At 41.1% G+C, this 23427-nt stretch overlaps 1 protein-coding gene across 2 annotated transcripts in view; it reads left to right on the forward strand.

The window, feature by feature from the left end:
- The window catches only part of LOC107391070 (zeta-sarcoglycan), a 547146-nt gene that overhangs the window by 453963 nt on the left and 69756 nt on the right, over positions 1-23427 (forward strand). For both annotated transcript variants that reach the window (XM_070550008.1, XM_015968123.3), the window contains exon 6: positions 1280-1352. In XM_070550008.1, the coding sequence (XP_070406109.1) occupies positions 1280-1352 (73 nt within the window). The remainder of the gene's footprint in view (positions 1-1279; positions 1353-23427) is intronic.

Below are 23427 nucleotides of genomic sequence, written 5' to 3' on the forward strand. Positions count from 1 at the left end.
GACACTTAACCCACCTTGCCGGCTGGTGGTGGTCAGAGGGACCGGTGGCGCATGTGCTCGGCAGCCTCGCCTCTGTCAGTGTGCCCCAGGGCAGCTGTGGCTACATAGTAGCTCATCACCATCAGTGTGTGAGTGGATGAATGATACACTGTGGTGTAAAGCGCTTTGGTGTTTTAATCATAAAGGCGCTATACAAGTGTGGTCATTTATCATTTATGTTTGCTATGCCAGGGAAGGTTGTGTTGATTTAGCATCTAGGAGAGAGCAGAGTTCATCTCAGCTTGTAGAAGCTACCCATTAGCATTAGCAACTTCACAACATGGTGGAACACCTCCAGGCTTGTGAAGTTTGTGGAGATAAAACATTTTCTTTACCCAAGGGGAAAAAAAAGCAAACGAAAGTGGTGGACGAGTTGTGCTGCTTTTAGCCAATCATGAGGCGATACATTTGCTTATCGTGAATATTAAAGAGTAAGACTCTAGCCTCTTTTAGACAACAATGCTGCTAATTTGTCGTACTGCCGTGACAACATCAAGGAGCCTTAGGTCATTTATAAGTGGTCAGACCATGGCAGTAATGTGGCGCAATCGCGTCCTTTTTACAAAAGATTACACAGTGGCGGTACAAACAGGGTATGAGGGTGGTCTCTGCGCTACTGCGGATTTCCGTTTATCTTGGACATAATTTACCATACCATACATATAATTTGCTTTTTATTGCAATCAAACTTATTTCCCGTGTTTACTTTCATTTTTAATATAGTTTCCTGCCAGAGCTCGGCAGTAACACCCCACGTGACCATGGTGCCTCCCTCTGTTGTGCCGAGGCATAAAACGCATTCACAAGTGCGGCGTTGCGGTAATGTTACTACCAAGCGTGGCGGCATGAATGCTGCTAAATTCCCGCAACGCCATGCTGCCACGGTGCGTTCATACGACACAGCCTGGCGGCAGTATTACGCTGATTTTCCGGCATGGTGTGTCTTCTAAAAAGGGCTTCTAATTGCTGCCGTTTTTTGCCTACCACTCCTCCGACGATCTTCTAGATCCTGAAGTAAAAGTGCTTGAGCTTTTTCTCACAGAAAATGAATCACAGAGCATCCATTCATGCTAGAGACCACAGCACATTCACTGAAATAATGAGTGCATGCCCACTTTAAGACAGAACTTTAACAGGTTCTATGATGTAAGCAAAATCTGACATTTCAACACGTCTAATGAAACTACTACACCTCAACAACTCTAACTTCTGTGTTTGTTACTTTCTTCCACTTTTGCAGGCAGTGAAGGAGTGGTGTTCAGCCATTCTGTAGAGACTTCACATGTAAGGGCAGAACCTTTCCAAGATCTAAAGTAAGTACAATTAAACAATTAAATTATGTTTCAGCCTCATCTTGTGTGGGTGGAAAACACATTCAGCTTAGACAGATAATAGCCAGTTTTTTGGACAGGAAGCTAATGAGTTGTAATCAGCCCACGGCGGAAAGACATGTGGTGTTGACTGGCGGTCTGACAGTCCTGGCAGAAGATAACAAAAGCTGCAGCGTGCAAGAGCCGGACTGTCACCAAGTGTCCATCGAACATGTGTCATACAGACAAAGATGAGCAGAGCTGCTGTCCTGAATGTTAAAAATCCTTAACACCTGAATTCAACAGCTGAAGAAACACCTGATTCAAAAATGGGCAATGACATCATGAGGAGGTAATTTAACTATCTGAATCAGGAAAGTATCTTAAATATGCAGTAAATGAACCCTGCAGCCTGCATTTTGTAACACATTGATGTACCAGGTTACAGTAAGTAATGTGTTTATAGCATTCCAGTGATTTTCCTGAGCTGTGGAAAAAGTTTTAAGGTGCTGAACACTGAAAAATATTTTTGAATCTTATTTCTGATTATAATCGGTCACTGTGAGTTCGCCATGCAGGCTGGACATGAAAATGGTCTCCTACACCTATCTACTGCTTGTGATAGTAAATAGATGGTGAAACTCTTGGATTTGAAAATCCTGACAGATCTACGTCACACTGTCATTTATCATTCACGGACTCACCCATCTTAACTCACAACGGAGAAGGCTGTTTTTGGTTTAGTGTGCAGGAAACAGCCGTGAACATCTCGGCCAGTAGAAGCTAATCATTAGCATTACCAACATCACCACACAGCAGATCTCATTCATGCTTGGGTTATTTGTGGGGATAAAACATCAGGTTTGCAGAACAGTCAGTGGTAGTGTTGCGTTGCTGTTATCCGGTCCGAGGTGAGATATCAGGACAGTTATCGTGTCCAAATATCAAGAAAAGAGACCCAAAATCCTGCCGTCTGAAGCTCAGCTGTGATGTGGCTCACTACTAGCTTCTGGAAATGCTTCACTGGCATCCGTTCCCCCCCCCCCCCCCCCCCACACACACACACACACACACAGTACGACTCAACCCTTTAAGCCCTAGTCCTATTTTGAAGCCTATTGGAAATAATGTCACAGGGTCCCCCACCTGGGCATTCATTCATACTAAAGAGCCCAGCAAATGTATTGATAAAATGAGTGTTCCACACCTTTATAAAGCTTTCAAAAAGTGGATCCAGCTTCATGTGTCTGGTTAGTTACTAATGCATACATCAAACCTATATAGAGTTGTTTAGGACACTCAAGGATGCTTGCATGCACTCTCACATTCACACGCTGCCAGTGACGGTAAGCTACTATGTAGCCACAGCCACCCTGGAGTGGTTTGACAGAGGCGAGGCTGCCATTTGGCGCCGTTGGCCCCTCTGACCACCACCAACTCAGGCAAGTTAGGTGAAGTGTCTTGCCCAAGGACACAACAGTGTAAAACCGCTGGTGAGAGCTGAAATAAAACCCATGACCCTTGACCCATGAGGCAACCCACTCTACCACCTGAGCAACTGCTGCCCCTTGTACGAAGTGTACATATTTTAGCTCTGTCAATGTGGATCTTAAATTAAATCAAATAGTAATGGTACTGTGATGGAATTCAATATATTGAAAAACCTCAAATTGTTATCTACTGTACCAATATAATATGGTATCGCGATCAAACTAGTGATTTTTACCCCTATAGAGTAAGTAGGCTGCTGGTCTTTTATAAATGCTTGATAGGTTTATTTGTGAGCAGACTACTGAATAGTAGAGAAAGCACAGGTGTAATAACAAAGGATAAATTTCACTGCAGCTTTATGGACTGATATGTTAATAAAAACTGCTAATGAGCAAAAGTGCTACATGAAATGAAGCCTTTATTGATACAGCTATGCTCTTTCCACTCTTGTTAGTCAAAAGGCATCCTTCCAAAATGCCCATGTACAATCAAACAAATGAATAAAAAGCATCTCAGAGAAGCTGATGTAAGAAAATGTGAAAACAAGCCACATTTTATTGTTCACAACAATATAAACGATAGGCTAGGACCTTTATTCATGTGATCTTTATTGCAGCAGGAGGGACGAGCAGACACACAGCATTCTTCTTGTAACCCTCAGCAGAACTTCCTCTGAACTCTACACTACACCTCTATATTTATTAGCAGTGCTCTGCTGCCACCTAGTGTTCAGTTCAGTACACGGCATTTACTATGTTTCGTCTCCATTCAAACAGTAACACTTATCAGAATCAGAATCAGAAAAGGTTTATTGCCATTGTCAGTGAACAAGCAGTTGACAAACTAGGAACTTGCTTCGGTACTAATGTGCTACATATAACATGAATAATAAATTTCAAAAATAGAATAAGTAGAATAAAATATAATAAAACTAGCATAAAACAATCAGCTATAAAAAAAGGCAGGTAATGGTAATATGGCCGATAACGTGACGTTATGTCAAGTACAGCAGACGAACATGGTTGTGTATTTATAAGCTGTTCACAAGTCTAACGGCAGATGGAAAGAAGCTGTTCTTATGGCAGGAGGTTCTGGTCTGGATGGACCGTAACCTCCTGCCTGAGGGAAGCGGCTCGAAAAGTCTGTGTCCCGGGTGAGAAGGGTCAGCTGCTATCCGGCCTGCACGCCCCCGAGTTCTGGAGACGTACAGGTCCTGGAGAGATGGAAGGCTGCAGCCAATCACCTTCTCAGCGGAACGCACAATGCGTTGCAGTCTATTTTTATCCCTAACTGTGGCTCCAGCGTACCACACAGTGATGGAGGAGGTGAGGATGGACTCAATGATGGCCGTGTAAAACTGCACCATCATCTGGGCCGGCAGCTTGGCCTTTTTCAACTGCTGCAGAAAGTACATCCTTTGCCGGGCCTTTTTGAGCAGGGAGCTGATGGATGGTTCCCACCTAAGGTCATGTGTGATGGTGGTTCCGAGGAAGCGGAAGGAGTCCACAGTGGTGACGGGGGTGTCCGTCAGGATGAGGGGGAGAGATGGGGCTGTGACTTTCCTAAAGTCCACAATCATCTCCACTGTCTTCTGAGCATTGAGCTCCAGATTGTTGCAACTGCACCAGTACACCAGCCGTTCCACCTCCCTCCTGTGGGCGGACTCATCACCGTCAGAGATGAGCCCGATGAGGGTGGTGTCGTCCGCAAACTTGATCAGTTTAACGGAGTCATGGCTCGAGGTGCAGCAGTTTGTATACAGGGAGAAGAGCAGAGGAGAAAGTACACAGCCCTGTGGAGATCCTATGCTGATTGTCTGAATGGTGGAAACATTCTTCCCCAGCCGCACGCACTGCCTTCGGTCCGTCAGGAAGTCAGTGATCCACCTGCAGGTTGAATTGGGTACGTTGAGCATGGAGAGCTTGTCCTGGAGCAGAGCAGGGAGGATGGTGTTGAATGCAGAGCTGAAGTCCACAAACAGGATCCTAGCGTAGGTTCCCGGGGAGTCCAGGTGCTGCAGGAGGAAGTGGAGGGCCAGATTGATGGCGTCGTCTACAGACCTATTAGCTCTGTATGCGAACTGCAGAGGGTCCAGGAGGGGGGTGGGGGGTGGGGGGGTGAAGGACTTGAGATGAGGGAGGACCAGGTGCTCAAAAGACTTCATGACTACAGACATCAGCGCCACAGGCCTGTAATCATTCAGTCCACTGACAAGGGGTTTCTTTGGGACAGGGACAATGGCGGACAGCTTAAAGCAGGCTGGAACGTGGCAGGACTCCAAGGAGATGGTAAAGATGTCCGTGAAGATTGGAGACAGTTCCTCTGCGCAGTGTCTCCGGGTTGCGGGGGAGACACCGTCCGGGCCCGGGGATTTCCGTGTGTTTTGCTTACGGAAAACCCTAAGCACATCCTCTTTTGTCACTGAGAAGGCAGTGGAGGAGGAGGGGTGGTTAGTGGCGACTGTACTATTCACAGTGGTGAAGGTGGTGGGGGAGGCATGTAACACCAGAGTGGCTGAAGAAACCTGTGCAGTAGGGGGTGTGGGGGATGGGTGTTGCATTTCAAACCTTGCATTAAAGGAGTGAAGTTGTTCATCCAGTTGTAGATCGTCAGCAGCATGTTCGGCTAATACTTACTCATCCCATCAGGCCCCACAGTGGTCACCTTTATTACAAGACCAAAATAATTGAATATACCTTGTGGTTACAGCAAAATACTCATTCAAATGTGGCATCTGTGTCTCACTAACATTATTTGTGATAAAAAAATTGCTTGGGTGCAAATTGTCTTGAATGATTAAAATATGATTAATCGAGATTAATTGATTACAATGCTTCTAATTATTTAGATTGTTTCTAATCGAGTCCCACTCTTAGTTTTTTGTGCAGTAGAGCGATACCAGCTTAAAGCGTACCAAAACAGGATTGTGAAAAATCCCCATATGAATGGGATTTTATTTGTTGTTTATTTTATTTATACATATATGCCAAAAACAACAGATTTCATTTTTTATTTGAAAATATAATAAATGAGGCAGAGCAACAAAACAAAACCCCAAAGAGGTTTGAATGCTTTCAATCTAATTTCATCCCTTAACAATATACTGCAAACAGACTTGTTACAAAGACTGCCTGAATAAATAAACAAATGCTTAAAAATTGCATTTCAGGATTTTCTTCTATTCTTCTTTCCTCCAAGACAAACACTTTAATCTCTTCCCCTAAAAGTGTAATTGAGTTGCATTTGAGGTTGATATAGTCTTTCTTGACTACGATCTGGTGTTGAGTCATAACGAGTAGTGATTTCTGATGTGTCCATGAATAAGTGTTGGAACACCTAAAACCCCCCTGAAGCTGCCAGAACGAGACGCCGATTTCTCTGAAATTGCAAGCAGACCCAGTTTATTTTGTTGGCTAACCTCATTTGAACTTTGAGAGGATTAAGATAACATGGCTTCCAGCAAGAACGCAAACATGTTAGGCAGAAGATGGAGGTAGAAGAAAACTACAGAACCACGACAAATTATTTTAAATATGTGAAATTATGATAATTGAAAGTTGTTATGTGCAAGGGAAAGGAGTTAAGATGATGGAGAGGAGGCTGGACAGGATGAGACAGAGAGGAGTGACACTGACATCTGACACTAACGCAGATGGACAGATGAAGGAGGAGAGGGCTAGAAGAGTGATAAAGACTGTCGGAAGAAAAGGAAGAAGCTGACAAAGGGGAAGAGTTTCAGGGATGAGAGTTGATGTAAGAACATTTTAAACAAATTCCTTCAGGGAGGTGGAGCTGCTGCTGCAAACAAAGACATCCAGATAGTAACAAAAGTGTTCAAGGCAAACAAAATGCTGCTTCCTTTAGAGACGAGTGGATTTTAAAGTGAAAGCAGCAGATATGAATCTAAAAGTAGAAGATAATTTGTGCATTAGTCGCTGACTGAGAGACAATACTTTGTGAGCCTGATAGAGGCCCACTGCACGACCTTCTTGGAGGTTAACTTGTGCATTCAGTAAAATACATTTAGCCTTAACTTCACTTTCTTTTAGTGCAGCCTAAAAAAACTGTTTACACCTTTTACAGAAGCCTGTTTCAGTTCACTTTTGTTTTATCCAGATACTTTTTTGCAGTAATTCCCATTTTCAGTGTGTGCAATTAATAAATAAGTATTTGATTAGCAAATAATATTCAATAAAAGGGAGAAAAGTGTGTTACCTGTAAAACACACTCAGAAAAAGACACCCACAGGGGTATTAGGCATTATGGGTTACATAAAATCTGAGAGCACATCTACATTTTCAAAAAAAAAAAAATAATAAAGGAATGTTACTGTATTATTCTAGGATGATGAGAGAGGAGCAAATAGCACTTTTCTTAAGCAGGTGCACTTTTAAAACATCATGTTATTTGGTGGAAACCATGAAGAGATGTGGGTTTGTGTGGAGAGATGAGGAGAATAAGAACAGCGGGTTAATGGGTGAGTCAACATGTGGTAAAGACCTCAGGGAAAAGAAAACATTCATCGTAGTTTTTGTTTTAAAGGCCAGGATTTAGGCTGGTTATGTTTATTTAGTCATTTTGTTTATAAATATACATTTATCTTAGGATTTTTTTGTAAAATGTGTCATTGCAGGCATCATGAAATTGTTTCTACAAATTTCTACGAAATAATGCTGATTGTGGAAAAACACTTAGCAGATAAATGCTTCTGATGTTGGTTTTATAATTGACTATAAATAATTCTAAATCTGATTCTAATAAAGCCCAAATCCAAATACTCCAAAGTTGATGTAAAAGTTGTTTCAAACAAGCTGTTGCCATCTTGTTCCACTTCATCGCATTATCCCGCCTACCAAACCAATAGAGCACCTCGATTGGCCTACAATACTGATATAGCGCTTTGATTGTCTCACTATACCGATAGAGCTCTGTGATTGGCCCACAATACCGATAGAGCTCTGTGATTGGCCCACAATACCGATAGTTCTCTGTGATTGGCCCACAATACCGATAGAGCTCTGTGATTGGCCCATAATACCGATAGTTCTCTGTGATTGGCCCACAATACCGATAGAGCTCTGTGATTGGCCCACAATAATAATAATAATAATAATAATAATAATAATAATAATAATAATAATGCATTGAACTTATATAGTGCTTTTCTAGACACCCAAAGACGCTTTCACACACTCTCACATTCACACACTGCTAGTGATGGTAAGCTACCTGTAGCCACAGCCGCCCTGGGGAGGTCTGACAGAGGCGAGGCTGCCGTTTGGCGCCGTCCGCCCCTCTGACCACCACTAACACAGGCAAGTTGGGTGAAGTGTCTTGCCCAAGGACACAACAGCAGGATACCCCTGGCGGGAGCTGGAATGGCACTCATGACCCTTCGATCATGAGGCAACCCGCTCTACCACCTGAGCTATTGATGCCCCGATAGCCCCCCCCCCCCCCCCCCAATACCAATAGAATTCTGTGATTGGCCCACAATACTGATAGAGTGCTGTGATTGGCCCACAATACCGATAGAGCTCTCTGATTGGCCTACCAGAATGCTGCTAGAGGGCCGTGGAGGTTCCAGTGGAGCATTCCTAGACCAAACTCATGCTTGCAGATTTTCGTCTTGTTCACTAGACTAAAACATCCTTATTTTTCATCAAATAAAAAATAAATGGAAAACCAATAAAGTGATAACATTTGGTCTGTTTGTAAAACATTGGAAAAGATGTAATAATAATATTATTAGTAATAAATAATATGATAATAATAATAACTTCAAGACTCTGCATGCTTTCCTTTATAAACATAGGACTTTAGTTTGTTTGTTTTAATTTAATTTTTTTTTGGACCTTTGTGTCATTTTCGATCAGAAAATGTATTTTGGCTTTAATGGCATTAATCTATTAATGTTTCATTACTTGCACGCTTGTTTTGTTCTCATTGCCATTCTGTGTGCGCCCCCCCCCCCCCCCCCACACACACACACCCCACCCCCGTGCCTCCTTTCTCTTCCTCTCATTATAAAAGTTGAATCTTTATACTGTGAAGGTAAATGGGACATGTAATGAGCGGATTGAAATCCATTTAAAACTAATGATCTGTTCTGCAGGTTATCAGGAGAGGAAACAATGGAGACCTAAAAATATGAGATGTAAACATTGAATACGAGTCAAGAAATGCCCTAGAATATTTACAGACCCTAAAGTTTGTAAGTAGATGGAGGTTGTAGGTTTAATGGTAGAAAATGAGAAGTTACAGAAGTAAATCAAAAGCTTTTTTTTTTAATCCATTCATCCATCCCAGATGTGTACATCACCATCCTCTAAAGGCCCTGATGTAGGTGGGTGGCATGAGTCTTGACTTGAGCTGCTTTTTCTGTGTTCTACCATGTTGTGAAGTGGTTGTTTAGTTTCCTTTGTATAGAGGTCTGTGCGCTCCTCGCTGCAGTGGACAGCATACAAAATGCTACAGAGCATGTATTTAGCCGTTTTATCCTCGGGGTGAAGCCGTTTCACTCTGAGGATGTTGTTTAGTTTGAAGTGTACAGTGTTTGTTGAGAATTCTTCCAAGTTTCGTAGACACTGCTGTCGCATTTGGGACAACACATTTTTGTGGCCTTCCTCAATTGTTCCTTTGAAGAGGAGAGAAGAGCAGGCTGTGCTTTTTTTTTCCAAGTCCACAAATTTGAAGTCCTTTAACCCTTTTTTTTGTTTTCCATCCTGTATTTTCGGGAGCTTTCTTCCCGCAATTGTCTAAACTTCTGATGTTATGTTTTTGTTTTCAGTCTAAGAGCGGGTATACTTCCTTGTGTGTAGGTTTTTGGGACACTGCAGGGTTAAGAGTCCCAGCATCTGCAGTATGCAAAAGCACATCAAAAAAGCATCTTGCTATATTTTGCTTCCTTTCTAGTGAACCTAATCAACTGATTTAATAGGTTCACTGAAGGCCTCTACTTCCGCTTGGGAAATAGACTCTGCTGTATCCTTAGGACAAGTGAGCAATCACTTGACAAATTAGAGAATAAAGTACTGCTCCAGATCTGGAGTTCTACTTTGCAATACAGGAAAAAAATCTGTTTGTACAGTAAGCATGTTTTATCTAAAAGAATTCTCTGCACTTCTACACTCATAATGATAAATGACCCACACTTGTACACTTGTTATGTTTCATTATAAACTTATGTTTATTTATTCTTTTTTTCTGTTATCTTTTGTTATATTTTTTTAATGAAAAACAATTAATGATAAATGACATGCACTTGTATGGCACCTTTCTAACCAGACAATTCCAAATCTGTTACAACCCGATCTTAAAAAAATGGTGAAAGAGTGTGTAACATAAGAAGATGTGTGCAAGGGTAGAGTAAGCAATATGTTTCATTTACTGGAGGTTTTGGTTGTTAATAACAAACCTAGGTTGATAGATTTGAAACATGGACACAATAAAAATAATCTGAACTACAACTAAAAATAACCCCAAAGGGAGAAAAACAGCAAGCCTGTGACTAAGGTTAATTGTTTGAATGCTGTTAAACATTCAAACTATTGTTTTACTGTTTATCTTTTTCTTATTGTTTGAATGCTGTTAAGCTTCGAAGTGCTGTCTTCGGTTTTCCTGGAAGTTTTACGGTTTTTGTGAAACCGTCAGAAAGAGGACTGTGCCAGCTTTCCTCCATGTAAACCTCATAAAAAAGGCTCCTGTGGCTGGCATATAGCTGAAATGTTCTCCTCATAGCTTCTATAACATTAATGGTAGGCACACAAGTAGGGATGAGCCGGATACTCGTTTCAGACGAGTATACGGATAAAGCATTTTTGACGAGTACGAGCATGAAACGAGTAAAACTCATAAATTTCTGCAATCGTGCTGAAGGAAAATCCTCATTGGGTAACTGACTGTCTTCATGCTCTGTGATTGGCCAGTCAAATAGAGCGCCCGCCCTTCCCAACTCACAAAACTCTGCACCGGGAGCTCAGTCCACGTCCGGTCCATCCAAACACACACACAGACAGTAACGGATCTCTCTGTGCTTGCTTCACTGTTGCTCACGTTTCTTCAGTGCTCCCTAGGTTTTCTTCAGTTCGCCTTTTTTTTTTTTATCATTTTCTAAATTATTTTTTATATTTTTACATTTTTTGTTTTTGTGAAGCGCCTCGTGATTTTTTATCTTGAGAGTCGTTATAGAAAAGATCTCTTCTTCTTCTTCTTCTTCTTCTTCTTCTTCTTCTTCTTCTTCTTCTTCCTTAGTTGAGAAGCACGCAGAAAGGGGCAATGTTGGATCAGTAGTCAGACTCAAACCATATATGGAATGGCACCATAGCATTGCGGAACTGAAGAGGGTGCTATAGCTAATATGACCTGAAATGCAAGACTGAAGGTGGAGTTGAGAGGTTCATTGATTTAACAGTTTTAGTAAATCTTCCATATCAAACTTTTGGAACTTTTCACCATGTTATATTGTCATTTCCTCATAAGAAATACCCCCAAACCCTTTTTGGGCTGCATTCTTGCATTAAATTCTGACTCTGGTGCAGCTCCACATTCTAGTGCCGCTCCTTCTTTGTGGGACAAACAACTATGTTTATAAGCTAATTGGATAAGTTGAGGACAATCCATAGATTTTTTTCCAAACCACCTTTTTTTGCAAACAGAGAAAAGACGTAAAACAAAACTAAGTCAAATAAGTGATTGAGATCTACACTGGCTACCATGTTTTATACACATGAGTTGTTAAGCTCCAGTGGTTTTATTTAGCGTGTTCCTGTTAAGTTGGAAATAATATTCTGAGGCATGTATAAATGTAGATAATGATGTTTGTTTCACACATCTCTAACACTAATGACACAAATTTATATTGATGTTGTTGATACATTTTTTTATGCACTCTTTTGTCATTGTGACCCTTTTTCTGTGCCCTCCTCTTGACTCTTTATGCCTCTGAGGTCAAGTATCTTTGGAGAATCAGCCTTTAGTCAGACTAGGGCATCAGAAGAAATCTGTGCTCTGCTCCTCTTTTCTATGTCTGTCACTTATATTTACATTTTCTTCTAGCTGAGGAAGTAAAAGTAGACTAAAGAAGAACCTAAAGCCCACCTTGACACAGAGGCCATGGGAAAGGATTTGATCTCAATTGATTATTTAGGTTGGATAGGGAACAGTATGGGAAGCTAGCTAGACGGCAAGTCTTCAAATACAGGAGCAGATACAACTCAACAGATTTGAGTGACTGCAAATATGTTTTAAACATTTTTAAAGACATAAAAATGACTCTTTGTAGAGCTTTACCTTTGATGGAAAGATTTCTACCAATCGAATTATAAGCATCTTTTGTACATCCATTCTGTGTTCAACTCTTTATTTACACAATTTAGTAAAAAATACATGTTTTGTCCAATGCCTCTAGTCATCATCAGAGTTCACCAGCGTTGGTGGTGTCACTTTCTTTTATCCTATCCATAACATGTCAGGTAAAAACTTTCTTTTTTTTTTTACTAACCTGTGTAAAGAAAGAACAAAATAATGAACTAATAGCATTTTTTGTCTTTACTACTCCCACTTGTTTTATTTTTGCTACATGAGATCTTTGAGCTTTTTGGGGGACTTCGTAGCATAAGGCTGGGTTTCTGTGGTCACCAAAACCGCATCTTGTGACAAACTAAGAAAATGCTCTATACTGAATTTATGCTTCCAAATATTCCTATGAACATTCCTTTTGGAAAAAACTCATAGGAATCAGTGGGCCCTGGTTCTCAGCATAAATCGACATTAAATAAATCACAGCCTGTACATTTTTACCAGTCCTTCAATTGCAAACATTAAAGAAAATTCATTCTTATGGTCTCCAGTTTACTTTTCTAAATAATTCCAACAGTAATTTCAACCCAAAATTAGTTTTGTAACAACCCGAGTTGACTAGGAACTGTATTATTACATCGAAAGATTTCACATTGAAAGATCTAGCACTTTTGCAGAAAAAATAACAGAAAAAAAAATACCATTCTGTTTTTCAACAGCTCAAGGATTCACACCGTCTTCATGTACTAAACTACACTCTATGTGCCTCTGTTATTACTCATTTACTACTTACTTTGATAGAAGTGACAACGTATCCATCTGACTTTCACCGAGTTTCCCTGAGTTGTAAGATAGAGACAAGATTTTAAAAGAACAAGGTCACAACTAAAATTTTGATCTAATTTTTTCTGGCCACAATCACAGCATGAAATGTATCAGTACAGGAATTTAAAGTGATTGTGCCTTTTTTTTTTTTAGTAAAAATCTAAAACAAATTCTGGTCAAACTATATTTACTGCTGCTTAACAAGTATGTCTTTTCAACTGAAGTGCCAATGTGTTAAAAGCCTTTTATCTTACTGTGAAAATTACTATTTATTCAATGTATTGACCTTTTTCAAAAGCTGGATTTTGGCACCAAGTAAGGTGGGCCAAGCCCTCTGAGACTTTACAGAAAGGACTAAACTTGAGATTTATGTGCTGTGATTGAATCTTGGATGCACTTTCCTTTATCCCTGGTACAAAAAGGACACTTAGTCCTGCCCTGTTTCATCTCTTATTGACTGGACACACAGGGAAATCATTGAGAACAAAGGGAGTGAGGGAAGGCATGCCAAATAAAGATCACACTTGGTTATGGGAACAATCCATACCGGATCTGAAATTGAGTGTGCATTTCTCTGTGTTACTCTGTATAAATAGAGCCAGGTTGTAATGTTGGAAATAAGTGTCACAAATGTCTGTAAAACAATCTAATGTGACAATAATTGGGTTGATGGAAATGTACTGATCACATTTCTTGCTCCATGTTAGGTACCACCATGGACTATTTATGAAAATGGACATGGGGAGGTGTGTCATTTACTGGAATTGGTGCCCTTGGTCATTATTAATGCCTCTGTCTGAGATGATGGGGGTTCAAAGGCAAGCATCCTTTGCATGGAAGATCTTTTTTCCATACTACTCAGCCTTAAACTATGATTATTTCTCCTATTGAGCAACCCAATCAAAAAGACAGGATACTACACTTTCCCTGTATGACAAAAATTTTCTTACTGGGGTAAAATAGACTTTCAGCCATGATTTTAAAAGAAAAAAACTGCCAGAAACAGTTTGTACTGAGGATGCGTAAAAGCTGCTTCATTCAAAATAACAACCCCATCATTGCTTTGTTGAGGTCATCAGGGGGTATGTTTGATTTTGGTTTGGTAGGAGCACCCTCAGAAGTTAAAACAAAGTGTCAATCTATTGGCCCCCTCAAGACATTGGTTGGTTGGTCTGTTGGTTGATCTGTTGGTTAGTTGATTGGTTGGAGAACTGAAATGCAGGGTTCTGATAAGTAATGATGATGATGATTGCTAGATTTATTAGTGCCAAAATAACTAACAAAAACAAATAAATAGTGTTGCTACACATAAGGAACTATACATATCTATATGAAATTATTCCAAGATATAATTGAATCTTTTTTAATTTTTATTTTTTTTATTGAGTCCGAAGATTTGACAGTCCAGGGTCAAAGTTAGTATGGAAGACCCCGAATAACTAAAACAACTCATGTCGAATATGGGTCAATACTTTTGACCACAGTGAGGCCATGCTCACAAGGGATTTAATGGGTTAAGTATGTTCTGTTCATCCATATATTTATTTTGTGGTATAATGTCCTATTACACTGCCTTGCACAAGGGCTTTGCTAACATTATGTTGGAAGAAAGTACAAGGGGAAATTACAGGCTGACCTGTTTGTCCGTCCAACTGTCTGTCCCTAAAGTATTCATTTGGCAGGTAAATTGTTGTGTTCTTATTCATTGTTTTCATTTGAGGCATTCATAGGACATCTGTAAATTCTACACACAGAAAATAGTCTGAGCTACAGTCTCTCCAAATGGCCTCTACACTAGAAGAAATAAATTGACTTTTAGAGTGCCTAATGCTTTCTAAAAATTATTAGTGATCTACAACAGAGTGTCAGATGCTTGGTCTTTGTTTGCCTCTGAGAACTGCATAATGATGTTCTGTCATTGTTTTTCTGTGCTGATTGTTGTTTATCAGCTGCTGTTTATGATTAGCTGCTGTTCTACACATCTTGTGGGAGGTGTGTGTATGGGTGGCATATGTCTAAGCAAAAGACAAGAAAATATTCAACAGTTTTGCCAAATTGCCATACATCTGGTGTGAATTTGAATATGTGTGTGTGTGCATGCCTGTGTACATAATTTTGGGGATATTTTTTCACATTTAACGTGCAACTTGGGGACATTTTAATATAGTGAGGTCATTTGGCTGGTCCCAACAATGAAAAATACCCAATACCTGGTTTTGGAGGCATGGTTTGAATTTCCTTCAGAGCGCGATCTCCGTCTCTCATTGGAGCGGTTCGCAGCCGAGTGTGAAGCAGCTGGGATGAGAATCTGCTTCTCTAAATCCGAGACCATGGTCTTGAGTCAGAAAAGGGTAGAATGCCTTCTCCGGGTCAGAGATCAGGTCCTGCCCCAAGTGGAGGGGTTTAAGTATTTTTGGGGTCTTGTTCACAAGTGAGGGAAAGATGGAGCATGAAATCAACAGGTGGATTGGTGCTGCATCTGCAGTGATGTGGGCGTTGTACCGAACTGTCGTGGTGAAGAGCGAGCTGAGCCAGAAGGCAAAGCTCTCGATTTACCGGTTGATCTACGTTCCTACCTATGGTCAGAAGCTTTTGGTAGTGACCGAAAGAATGAGATTGCAGGTACAGGCAGCTGAAAAGAGTTTTCTCTGCAGGGTGGCTGGGCTCTCCCTTAAAGATAGGGTGAAAAGCTTGGTCATCCAGGAGGGGATTCGGAGTAGTCCCACTGCTCCTTCACATCGAGAGGAGCCAGATGAGGTTGCTCAGGCATCTGGTTAAGATGCCTTCTGGACACCTGCCTGGTGAGGTTTTCCTGGCACGTCCAACCGGGAGAAGGCCTAAAGGAAGACCCACTGGATAGGGATGCACCGATCAGGTTTTTTGCTGCCGATCACCGATACCGATATCAAAGAATGCTGATCACCGATACCGATCACCGATACCGATCACGTGGATTGGCCAGAAATTTTCTACAACATTATAATGAGTGCTACAAACTACATAATCTGGGAATAAAGGAAATGTAACATAATCTAAAATGGTCTGTATTAGGGTTGTCACGGTGTGAAAATTTAACCTCACGGTTATTGTGACCAAAATTACCACGGTTTTCGGTATTATCGCGGTATTTTTTTTAAACGTGCTACATTTTCACACAATTAAATAAACCCTGTATGTCAGGAAATATTGTCCTCAGTTTGTGTCTAAATTTTGCCTAAAATGTGTTATTTTGTAATTATGTTGTTTATTTGTTTACATTTTTTCCCTTTAGTCTTTAAAATACCAATATTTGCCCATAACTTCTTATTTTATGTCTGTTTGATGTCATCATTTTAAAAATCTTGGATCAGATGATACTCAGTACTCAAGTAGTCTTCTAATCAGATACTTTTTTTTACCCTTACTTGAGCAATAAACCCTATAACAGGAAAATATGGTCCTCGGTTTGTGTCCTTCCAGTGAGCTTTGCAGATGTGGGAAAATGTCATCAGGCAGTAATCATTGTTAAATTCATAATTATTCTCGGAGAGAGACCAACTATTATCTGCCCCTGGGAGCCCCGTAATGCATAGTCTCATTTCAACATGGGGGTGTCCGCGACACGGTTTATATGCAGGTAGCGGCACTGTGGCTGCTTTATATAGCGACTCGTTGCATTCTCCCTCAACCCAAATCCTCGGATCACGCATTTTAGCTAAAACGCTAACGTTAGCTTGCCTTGCGTTGACTGTAGAGTTGTGGGTGATGGTCACGCAGATGTGTCATGAGATTTGAAGCGTTGCTGCCTTTCACACACACTTTTTCTGCTCGTGCTGCAAACAGGATAGCCGTCCGTCTTCTATAAACTCCCTCGGCATTCTTCAAATATCTAAAATATGCCCGTACTTCCGACTTGGTCTTCTTTGAGGGATAATAAATGTCCTCCTGAGCGCTGCGGTCTCCTCCTTTGACCATTATTTCAGCTTTAGCTTCAAGAAAGTTTTGTTGTAAACAAAGCGTGCGTCTGTGCCGCCGGCAACTTCAGCCGATGATACGGTGGCTGGTAAGGGTCACCGCGCCTACACCGCAGCCACGGTAAACCCATCGAGATAATAATAGTTTTTTTAAAAACAAGACTGTTATTATTATTGTCAACTTTTTTTTTTTTTACCGGGGTTTACCGCTACACTGGTTACCGTGACAACCCTACCTGATCGGTTTGCTTTGATCTATTTTGAAAATTCCGATCAAAACCGATAGGGGCGCTATCGGCCGATTACGATCAAATGCCGATCCATCGGTGCATCCCTACCACTGGAGAGACTACGTGTCTCACAGCAGGTCAGGGAATGCCTTAGGATTCTCCCAGAGGAGCTGGTCCAAGTAGCTGGGGATAGGGAAGTCTGTGCTTCCCTGGTTAGGCAACTGCCCGCGTGACCCAACCCCGAGTAATCGGCTGAAAGTGGATGGATGGTTTGAATGAACTTTTAGCTAGTGCTAATGTTATGAATAGACTAGTACTGGTTAGGGTTAGGCATAACACAGTCTTTAAAATGAATGGAGGTCAATGAATGGTCCTCACAAGTATAACAAGACAAACGTGTGTGAATGTGTGTGTGCTGATGGTCAAGATAAATAGTTGTTAGTATCAGATTTGGGGGCAGACGCAAATGCTCAGCTCCAGATGAAGACTATTACAGAGAGGCCTTGAACAAGGTTTTGGCCAGAAAGCAGTACAGCAGCAGATAAATAACACAATAATGAAAGTAAAAACTAAAAGCTCTCAGACATAAATACACAGAGGCAGCAGCAGATGTAATTGCATTATGAACCCACTCTGTGTTCAAACAAAATAACAAACAGCTGCATTGTGTCATTCAAATTTAATTCTGATTTGTGCTGATAATTCACAACATGAAAGTTTAAACAAATTAACCACAAAAATACACTAAAAAAACTCAGACAAAGATTTGCCTTGGCACTCAATTATCCTCGAGAGGCAAGTTAGCCACAAAATGTGAATAGTTTGCAGAACTTGTTATTGCTAATAAACTGTAGTACTAAGCCTCTCAGTAATGATTAAGCCCTTCTACTGCTCTCTTAGGGAGAGGCAAAGTTTTCATGGCGGTTTTATGGACAATAATGTGCTTGACCTAAAAAGTTTGGATCATTGTCATCCTGGTGCACGAATAGCTGTTTTTTATGCTTTAATTTAATGTAAAATAATTCATGCTTCTTTTAATTTTACAGTCTCATACTTCAAAAACACCATAACAACAAGCAGCTTAACACTTGAAATACTGATTTTTATTTTTTAATGTTTAAAGACTTTCTTAGTAACCCAACAAAAGCTGAATAAATAAATCCTCCAAATCAGTGATGATCCTCCATCCTCATACATACGTCCGAGCCACCTACTTTTAATGCATTTACAGGCTTCTGGAGCACTCAATGACCTACTGAACAGGTCTGTATTTGATATAGCGCCTTTTAGTGTCCTGGAACCCCCCAAGGTGCTTTACAGCACAATCAGTCATTCACCCATTCACACACACATTCATACGCTGGTGGGGATGAGCTACGATGTAGCCACAGCTGCCCTGTGGCACACTGACAGAGGCGCCCCAGGGTCCTCCGACCACCACCACCACCAGGCAAGGGGAGTTAAGTGTCTAGCCCAAGGACACAATGACAGCGACAAACTGCGGGGGGCTCGAACCTGCAACCTTCTGATTATAGGGCGAGCACCTAACTCCTGTGCCACCGTCACCCCATGTAACAAGAAGGTAATTGGGCTATTGAGGCAGATGTGTTGGAGCTGAGAAACAACTAAAACACGGTGGCCTACAAGGAGCAGGGGTTGGACACTGCTGCTCTATTTAAAGTTAAAGTCTCATTAGTCATCATCACACACTGGTGAAATTAGATATTTGTATGTCATCAAATCAAATCAAATCAAATCGCACACAAATCAGTACACACAATTCAGAGATCAGACATACATGGGAAAGACACATGACAAGAATTGGTGACTGTGGTCATTCGCAACCCTGAGTCGCGCTTCCTTAATAGAGATCAGAGGGTTAAATGAGGGTTGGTTCAGGTGGAGGGGAAAAAAGGTACTTCAGAGCTACCCTCCATAGGGAGGGCAGCTTTGCCCTGCAAAAAAACACCTCAAACATATATGCAACAGACTTCAGACATTACACAACACAAGTGTCCACTAGGAGGGGCGGTGGGTTGGGACTATCCCCACTTCAGTTCCTGCAGCCACGATAGAAGCAGCACATGTCACCTCAGTGTGGATAGGGGGAGGAGCATTGAGGTTTGGAGGGTTGCAGTGACCCTGGAACGTTTCAGCGGCCTTCCCGCAGTCCCGCCCAGGCTGGGATAGGAGACAGAGTTGAGTTGCCATAGCGACGGCACATTCCACATATCTTCTGAGGGGGGAGTTTTCGTTGAAGCCTTGCAGGCTCAAGGATGCCATATTCCGATTAGAAATTGTTTTGGGTCAGACAGAGATAATTTCCTCTCTGTCTTACAGTTTGTTGGTCCTCAACCTCTCAAAATCCCAACAATGGACATTAAACTATCTCAATCCATGCTGATTCGTCCACTCTATCCTTGATGGCATCCATCTTTGTGCCAATGCATGAATCTCGGCCAAACTCCCAAGCTTACGATTCATCTCGACAATTATGTGAGTCTGTGAATTCACAGCGCGGTGCAATCTATCTCTGAGCTCCGGGATCCGGCCAATATTCCTCGACAGCTAGTTAATTTTCCGGTAAGCCAGGTAGCCTCCATTGCTGATCAGCAGGAAACCTGACACCAACACCACGAATATCCACACGTCTTCAGAGTCCTCCACAGACAGCGGGTCTGTCCCAGAGGGGCATCCGGGAGACCCTTCTCCCGTTCTCATCGTTGAAAAAATTTGATCAACCGCGTTGTTCCAGAAGAAATGCAGAAGCAGCCGTGCACCAGCACACACAGACAGACATAGGCCTTGAGGATAAGATATGGAGGAGAAGAAAGCGTCTGCACCCTCCAAGAGCCGGTCATTGATCCCCGTGGGGAGCCATGAGCCACAGCAGTGGCTGTACTCAGGAACTATTTGGTAGGGGAGGCAATGGGTCCCCTTTTAAAGTCTTTGGTATGACCCGACCATAATTTGAACCCTGATCTCCATGTCCCAGGGGGGACACTAATACCACTAGGACACTGAGAAGGCCTTTAATTAGAAGAAGGCCACTAATTAAGAGGTCTTGAGGGAAGAGCAACTGTTAAAACAGTCAAAAGAAATACAAAAGAAAAATATTACAAGTTTCAGTGTCCACCGCCACCAGAGCAAACGTTGATGTTGGTGGCGTCATTCCCGTTTATCAAACACTTTTTGCTTTGTGTATAATGAAGAATCACAAAAAAAAAAAAAAAAAGAAATCGGACAGAAAACACTGAACGGATATAACAAATAAATGCAGTCACTTACAATTTTTGTAATCCTTTGATTACACGGTTCGACTGTGTATAAATGTCAGAACTTCCAAATTTTCACTAATACCAAAAAAAACATTTGGGGGATTTTTCTCATGAATATGCTGAAAACAACCACAAATGATCAACTGAAATGGTACAGTGTTGTAATTTTCCACCTGTACCTCTCTGTGTGTGTCTAGTAAAAGAGCGAGTGCAGCGAGAATCCACTCAGGAGGTAAGACACAATGAGGAGGGATGAGAGAAACACTGATGGGATGACTGTAGGAGGGCAGGCAATGAGGCAAAGAAATGAAAAGAAACACAAGTGTTGATCTCATGACTGTCATCTTGGAAAAAGCATCTGGGTCCCACCTTTCCAAACAGTCTTCTTTGTGTTGACTTTTTGCATTTTACTTTTCGCAACCTTCTCCTTCCATCCATTAGAGGGAGAGGATGAAGCATATTTTGGTAAAACTTTTCACCCCTTTTTTTTTTTTAACAAAAATGTAATTAAAGCTACAATGAGAAATCTGAAAAACAAGCAAGAATAAAAAACAAGCTAGCTTAAATCATTTGTCATGCCTCTTAACGACATTCTAACATACTATAGCTATAAATATATTGTGGCGATTAAAAAAAAGCAAAAAGTGTTTTCTTGTATTTGTCTAAAAACCTGGGCCAATAACACAGCTCGGTTCGAAACCAGACCACCACCCTTTAGCTTTTCTCTGGGTTCTCCGATCACTTTGCAACAGAACACCACTGGTGTGACAGCTTCTCTGCTCAATAATATCAGGACAATCATCCAGTTGCTACCTTTCCAAAGGTCACCTTTACTCATAGTTTCAATACATTTGCAGTAGTAAGAATGAATGCCTTTGCATCCATTCCTAATGTGCATCTTTTTTGATGATGAAGAGCTCATACCGGAGAAAGTGGCAGTACACGGCAGGATTTGAGTCTTACTTCCTGATAGTTGGACTTCCTGCCTCTGATTAGCCAACAGCAACACAACTCTACCACTGACTCTGCTTGTGTTGCAAGATAAATGTTTTGACCCCACTAATAACAAAGGTCTGGAGGAGTTCTGCCATGTGGTGGAGTTGCTATTGCTAATGGTTAGCATCTACTAGTTGAGACGTTCTCTGCTGTTTCCTGGACACTAAACCAACAACAGCCTTCCCCGTCGTGAGTCAAGATGGGTGAGTCCGTGAATGTTAAGTGACAGTGTGACGTAGATCTGAAACAGAAAAGACCAAAATGGGAAGTTTTCAACATGGCGGGGAATGAAAGCTGGTGTCAAAAAAAAAAAAAAAGTCAGGCCTTCATAAAGGCAAATTATTTTGAAATACTGGAACTTGATGAAATTAAGATATGATTTGTCTTCAGAGCATGAAAAGCAATTATGACAGAAGTGAAAGAGTGGCTGGAATACAGTCATTTGATAGCTTGAATGGCCTTTAATTACCAATTAATGGTGGTCTCCTTACCACTCTTCCGTTTGTTCAGATCAGGGTATTTTTTTTGTAAAATCCTGTCTCCATTTCAACATTCTTAAAAAGAAAAGCTAATGAACAGTAGCTTGAATGGTTAAAGTTGCAGGATAGTGAAACTAGTATTTTAGTACCGCATACATTATCAGCTTGGCTCTCCATCAAAAGCACAAAAGCATGAAATTGCTTGACATTTTTTCTGCCTCTGCGCTCTGCCTTTAGTCATTTTCTCAGCTACACTTCACAGCAAATAGGTCCTCGGGAGCTTTGGAAAATTTGAGAACAACTCAAATTTTTGCTTAAAATGACTTGTTTCAAAACCAAAAGCTGATTGCAACACTTGGTCAGATGAAATAATAGATATATGGAAACTCGAACTTTATTGAGTAAAGTAGGTGAACAGGACAGAAGCTTAAAATGATGAATTCAAGATTTCCAACAAAGTCTGAGAGCATTTTAAAGAGGCATTAAGTGACAATGTATAGTTTTTACCATTAATCTCTGGAAATATCCATCGAAATATTGTTGTAAATGAATTAAAAGATGCCCAGTTTTGACAAATATTGGCAGTGTCATAACATATGATCGAAAAAATCTAATCTAAAATACTTGGGTGTGGGTCTAAAGCCTGGGGCACATCAGAGGAAGACGCATTGGATCGTACCGCGCCCGAGATTTTGAGTAGTCAAGTGGTCACACAGGACACGCCGCTGAGTGCTTCTTGGAAAATTGCACGATAGTCACAACATCACGCAAGACTTGAGAACAGCAAGCAGGAAGTGTATGGAAGTGACTATTGTTTATATGTGATCAGACTTGTTGTCGTGTTTTGGGAGACTCAAATTCATTAAAAATGAGCAAGTACGCTATTTATTTGCCTTTTTTAAGATCACTAGTACTTTAAAGTTATCAAAACTGCAGCTGGGTTTGTGCCGGCAGTTGGGTTTTTGCCATGCGCAAGCGCGACGCTGCACGGCTGGTCCGCCTCCGGTGTGCCCCATGCTTAAGTTTCTGGACGACGCCATATTGGATGCCATGTTTCCTTTTACAGAAGCCTGTGAGGACAAAACATATTTAATTATTAGTAACAAATGGTTACAAAACTTTCACCTATAATAAACATTTTGTTTTACACATTTATCTCTTCACTCATTGCCAGTGATGAAAGGGAGTCTGATGTTCTTGCTCTCCCAGGGATTTTTGACCCTAATAGCTATCTGTTGGTAAGGTCTTACTTGAACACAAAAATAATGCTTGCTTGCAATGATTTAGGTATGCACTGCCCCCTGTCGCCAGGGATAATACACACTGTCACACTGTCACATGAGGAAAAAAAATATACATTTAAAAAAGTATAACGTTTTTCAACTAGAAAGTTTTTCTCACATAAAGACCTTGAATGTGATCATTTATACCATAAATTTATTCAAACAATGTATTTCTTCCAAACCTAATCAAAGCAGCATGTGAAGAACACCTCTGTGAAGAAGTGAAACTGATGACAGCAGAAT

The sequence above is a fragment of the Nothobranchius furzeri genome, chromosome 4, assembly GCF_043380555.1.
Source record: "Nothobranchius furzeri strain GRZ-AD chromosome 4, NfurGRZ-RIMD1, whole genome shotgun sequence".
NCBI classification, from domain to species: Eukaryota; Metazoa; Chordata; class Actinopteri; order Cyprinodontiformes; family Nothobranchiidae; genus Nothobranchius; species Nothobranchius furzeri.